General features: G+C 63.9%; 1 protein-coding gene across 1 annotated transcript; it reads right to left on the bottom strand.

Annotated features, from left to right (window-relative positions):
- Window positions 1–570: 570 nt before the first annotated feature.
- On the bottom strand, window positions 571–3851 carry SOCS3 (suppressor of cytokine signaling 3). The gene is made up of 2 exons (XM_068531324.1): window positions 3589–3851; window positions 571–3029 (listed from the first exon to the last, which is right to left on the bottom strand). The coding sequence occupies exon 2, from the start codon at window positions 2939–2941 to the stop codon at window positions 2225–2227; it is 717 nt and encodes a 238-aa protein (XP_068387425.1). The 5' UTR covers window positions 2942–3029; window positions 3589–3851; the 3' UTR covers window positions 571–2224.
- Window positions 3852–5338: the final 1487 nt, after the last annotated feature.

Here is a 5338-nt window from a genome sequence, read left to right on the forward strand (position 1 = left end):
GAGTGGCTGAAAATAGGTGAATAGATGGCTGCTCTTATTGGGAGGCATGTGGCCCCATCCACTTCTCAGGCTGGGGCTCCTACCCCTGGGGAGGGCCCCACTGCGTGCAGGGTTTGCATCGGGATTCCCCCTCCCCCCACCTCCCATGGACCCGGCTGTGCTTAGGTCACGGGTCACCGCCAGGACCCCATAGTCTGGGCTTTCTCGGAACACCTCCCTGCCAAGGAGCCTAGCGCCTCTAATAGCTTGGAGCCTCTAAAAGCTTTGACCACAGCTCAGCTTATACTCCCTGCAAGCCCTTTGAAGCGCTTCCTTCGAACTTGCTTTGCATATTCTGGTCAGATCTGAATCAGACTAGCAGGAATTACCCCTCTCGGTACAGTCTAGGTGGCTGCCTTAGCTTGTCAGTGACGTGAAGCTGAGTTTGATTCCATCACGAGGAGCGCCAGGGCAGCAAGGGGGTAGAGCCGCCGCCCTCTGATGGAGAGTGTAGGTGTGGGTGAAAGAGCAAGCAAGGCAGAAGGGGCGGGGGAGGAAGGCTCAAGTCAGGTTTTTCATTAAAAAATAGTGCTCTTTATTATAAATTACTGAAATGTTTCTTTTTTGAATATAAATATAAATATGTGCAAAGTTTGACTTGGATTGGTATTTTGTTAAGTTCTTCAAGCATCTCCTATCAGCCTCGAAGGCCTGGGTGGGGGGAGGGGAGAGGACTGGAGGTGGAATCTTTATAAAAGACAGAGTGATTGAGGCAGATTGTAAACATTATTAAAAAACAAAAACGAAACCCAAAGAAAATAACAGGAAAAAAAAAAACCAAAAAACACCCCAACACACAGCTGCCCCATCCAGCCCAATACCTGACACAGAAAACTTTGTGTGTTTAGTTTTCCCCAAAAAAGAACAGTTCCAGGTAATTTCATCCCCGCTACATTCCTGTAAGTTTTCACTGATCAGTGCTATGGCAGAGCGGGAGCAGCTGGGTGGCAGGGCCTCTCGATGACTTCCTGTCTGTGCCAGTCCCCCAGGGTGAGGAGGGAGGGCTGTGCAGGGTCTGGGAGGGCTGTGGAGCCTGGTGGCTCTGCTCTGGCCAGAGCCCAGGCACCACTGGCCGGCCAGTACCAACTGGGCTGGCATTCTTCCTGCGCTCAGGTGGAAGGCAGGGATCTCTGCTCCCCCCATCCCTCTCCGACCTCCCCCGCCAAATGGTGTGTGGCCGGTGTATGCCCCTCTGAGAATCTCTTGGCCTCTGCCTGGATTGGCTGAGTGTGTGGCTTCTTGTGTGCCAGTCCCTATCCATGGGACAGGGAGCATTTAAGGCAAATCTCCTAGCCAGATATAGTCAGGAGGCACAAAGTAGAATCCCCCATCTTCTCTGTCCAGGATCTGGGGTCAAAGGTGGCTCATCTCCTCCATCTCCTCCAGCCCCATCCCCCAGGTGCTGAAAGGTATAGCATGGGTGGGGAAAGAAGAATTGACCAGCCCATCCATCCCCTTCCAAATGCCACTCCCCCCTTAAAACGGGGGAAGGGCCCTGGGCTCTCCGGCATTAGATGGACTGTAGGACCTGTGTTTCTGGTGGGCTGTCCGAAGGGGGAGGAAGAGGGGGAGCGGAAAGGTCCCCTTCAGGTCAACCCTTGCCCTTCTCCCCAGTGCCAGAGGTGGAGCAGGCAGCCACCCTCCTCACCTGGGCTGGGCGATGGGGGTGACCATTTCCTTGGCCAGCCGGTAGCCCTGGGCCCCTGAGGCGCCCTCTCTCTCGTCCACCCTTTTCCAGGCCTGCGACCTGCTCAGGTTTAAAGCTCTGTTTTAAACCAAATCAAAGAGCAAACAAGTTCCGTTGGAAAGTTCGAAGATTCCCCGGCAGTTCTCACCAGTTCAACACGCCCGCAGTGTCCCCTGTTTGGAAGCGCAGGGGGGTGGAGAAAGCGGGAGAGGAGAGAGAATCCACTGAGGTCGTTGCTGTGGTCCCCCTGGGCCAGCCGGCTCCTCCGGAGAAGCTGGCGTGGGGGAGGGGCGCTCAGGTGGCTCTCCCCCTCCCCTCAAACACATTCCAGGTACCACCCGCCCAGTTCTGCGGGGGGAGGACCGGAGGGAGGGGCCTGTCCGCCCTCTAGCTCACCCAGAGCTGCAGGACTCTCACGGCTGGATTCTTGTGCTTATGCCATGTGCCATGGAGGAGAGGGGACCCGGGCCCCTAGCCCCTACCCCTGCCCTTTGCCCTCTAAAGGGGGGCATCGTACTGGTCCAGGAACTCCCGAATGGGCCCAGGCAGCTGGGTGACTTTCTCATAGGAGTCCAGGTGGCCGTTAACGGTCTTGCGACAGAGATGTTGCAGAGTGGCCACGTTGGAGGAGAGGGGCCGGCTCAGCACCAGAGGGATCTTCTCGCCCCCCGAGTAGATGTAATAGGCTCTCCTGGGGGGGCTCCCCGGGAGCGGCTGGGTGGACGGCTGCTCGGGCACCTCGGAGGAGGGCGAGGAGGAGGAGGGTTCAGTTGGGGGCGAGGAGGAGGGTTCAGCTGGGGGCGAGGAGAAGGAGGGGGCGCCGGAGGGCGGCATGTAGTGATGCACCAGCTTGAGCACGCAGTCGAAGCGGGGCACTGGCTGCGTGCTCCGAGGATCGCTCTGCAGCGAGAAGCTGCCCCCCTCGCACTGGATGCGCAGGTTCTTGGTCCCCGACTGCGTCTTGACGCTGAGCGTGAAGAAGTGGCGCTGATCCGAGCTGTCGCGTATGAGGAAGGTGCCGGCGGGCTCGGCGCTGAGCAGCAGGTTCGCCTCGCCGCCCGTCACGGCGCTCCAGTAGAAGCCGCTCTCCTGCAGCTTGCGCACTGCGTTCACCACCAGCTGGTACTCGCTCTTGGAGCTGAAGGTCTTGAGGCGCAGGCTGGTGTCCAGGGGGCGGCTCATCCCGGCGGCGGGAAACTTGCTGTGGGTGACCATGGCGCACGGAGCCAGCGTGGATCTGCGCGGCGGCGGCTGCAGCTGCTCGGCGGCCTCCGCACAGCGGCCGCTACCGCATCCCGGGGGGCTGCGGGGAGGAAGGCGCGCGCCGCGTGAGTACCCGGAACCCTCCAGCGCGCCCGGCCCACCCCGGCTCCCCTGCCTCCGCCGAGCGGCCGGGACACCAGCTGCCCCGGAGGCGCTCTCCAGGGCCCTCGTTCCGACCCAGACACCCCACGGAGCCCGCCCAGCCCCCGCCTCCAGGCAGCCCTTTCCCCAGCGCGCACTGGGAAGGCGCCGAGTGGGAAACTCGGGCGCGGAAGTTGGGTCTCCAGGAGCGTGGCCGGGGTGGGGAGCGGGAGAAGGGCCCCCGGGACGCTCTGGGCGCCGCTCAGTCCGGTGGCCCCGGGCGGCAGGGACGGAGAAAGAAATCCGAGGCATGGGGGTAGGGAGAGGACACGAGAAGCCCGAGGGCCCCAGCCTGGGTATTCCGGGAACCTGGGATCTCCGGCTTCCATCCGCTCTGCCCCCTATCTCGTCCCCTCCCTGCCGGGAATGACCCGGGAAGGGGAGGGGAAACCGGGAAAAGCTCCCGGGACTAGCGAACCGCCCCCCCCCCACCTCCACGCCGCGCCCCTCCTTCCTACCTGGTCCCAAACCGAAGTCTCTGGCCTTGGGGCTGCCCCTCCTACGGTCCCCAAGGCGCGGCGGCGGTGCGGTGGCCAGCGGTGGCCCGCGCTGCGCCCAGATGTTGGCGGTCGTGAAGTCCACAAAGGGGCCTCGCGCGCGCGTCCCTCGGGCTTCGCCGGGACGCCCGCCCTGCCCCCTGCGCGCCCCCGGGCTGGCCGGGCGGGGGCGAGGCGAGGGATCGCGGCGGGAGCTGGGCCGGCCGGGCTGCGTGCGGGGCCGGAGTCGCGGCGGCGGCGACGGCGGCGCGGGGAGTCCGAGTCGGAGCCGGCGCTGAGGCCGCGCTCGCGGGTATATACGCGGCCGCGGCGCCCCGCCCCCCGATTCCTGGAACTGCGCGGCCGGCCTTCTTGTAATGTTTAGTCACTACTCGCAGCAATGAAAGGCTGTGCGCGGATGGGAGGGAGGGGCCGCGGGCGACCGAGGGCGGGCCGCGAGCAGGGCCAGAGACCCGCAGAGACGCGCGCAGAGACAAAGCGCAACGCGAGGCAGCCGGGGCGGCCGGCGGGCTAGGCGCCAGCCCCGGCGGCGCGTTCCTGGCAGCGGCCCCTCCCCCGCGCGCGCTCCGCCCCCAACTTCTCATTCACACTTTCCCCCTCCCTTCTAAGAAGGCCAGTTTCTGGCAGAGGCGGGGGCGCCGCTCCCGGAGCGCGGGCAGTTCCAGGAGGCCGAGCGGGAGAGGCTCCCGGCTCCCCTTCCCTTTTCTCGGACCTCGCGGGGAGACCCCCCTCGCCCTCCCGCGCCCGCCCGAGATCCCGATCGCGGCCCCAGGAGGCCCATGCCTGCCTCAGGGGAACTGGGGACACCCCAAGGCCGGGCCGCGAAACTGGGGCCGGACCTGGGAGTCCGGGGCGGTGGGGACGCGCGACAGTCACCTGTGGGCATGTCCCCGAGGTGAAGCCGGGAGTCCTGAGGGTGGAGGGGACGCAGCCTCAGTGGCTGCTGTCCGGCCTCAGCCCATCGGCCCACTGCTAGGTTCTTTGCCGACGCCAACACGGGTGCCGCCTCCCACCACCAAAAAAACACAAACGCAAACAACAACCGCTTTCGCACTTCTGGGTCTCCAAACCTGCCAGGTGAGGTGTGGGTCCGGCCAGGTGCTCTTAACGCGGCGGGACTGGCCCGCGGGCGAGCGATGGCCCCACCCCGCGCCCCGCGTCCGCTAGAGGGCGCCCTGGGGTCTGCTAGTTGGAGCGGAGTTTGGTGTTGCTCGCCCCCCACCCCGCGCCCCAAGCCCTGGAACGGGAACCCGAAGGGGCGGTGGGGAGGCTGGCTCAGGAGCTGGGGCGGGGGGGACCTTCCCGGGGGACCGAGGAGAATTCACATCACAGTCTGGAATTAGACCTGGGAATAAAAGTCCAGCAGTGGAGGATTTCCGGAAAGCAGTTTTCAGTTCAGCCCGCTTCCAGAGAGCCCGGGACCGCCTAGAATGTGCGCCCACTCTGAGTGTCGGGGCCCCATCTCTCCCCGGGGGTGAGAAGAGGAGGTGATTGAGGTGAACGAGGGATCTGTTCTTGGTCACGTTGGCGTGGATGTGGGTGGTTTGAGCTAACCAGGGCCAGCTTTACAAAGGATGGAAAGTTTTGCCATCTGTCCCCAAACGGGCAGTGGGGTGCTGGAGACACCTGAGAACCAGCTTAAGTGGCACTTGGATCGTCATCTCTCAGGACGCAGGGGCTGAGAGCTTTGGACGCTGCCCTTTTCCCAGAT

This window comes from Eschrichtius robustus, chromosome 20 (assembly GCF_028021215.1).
Source record: "Eschrichtius robustus isolate mEscRob2 chromosome 20, mEscRob2.pri, whole genome shotgun sequence".
In the NCBI taxonomy this organism is placed as follows: Eukaryota; Metazoa; Chordata; class Mammalia; order Artiodactyla; family Eschrichtiidae; genus Eschrichtius; species Eschrichtius robustus.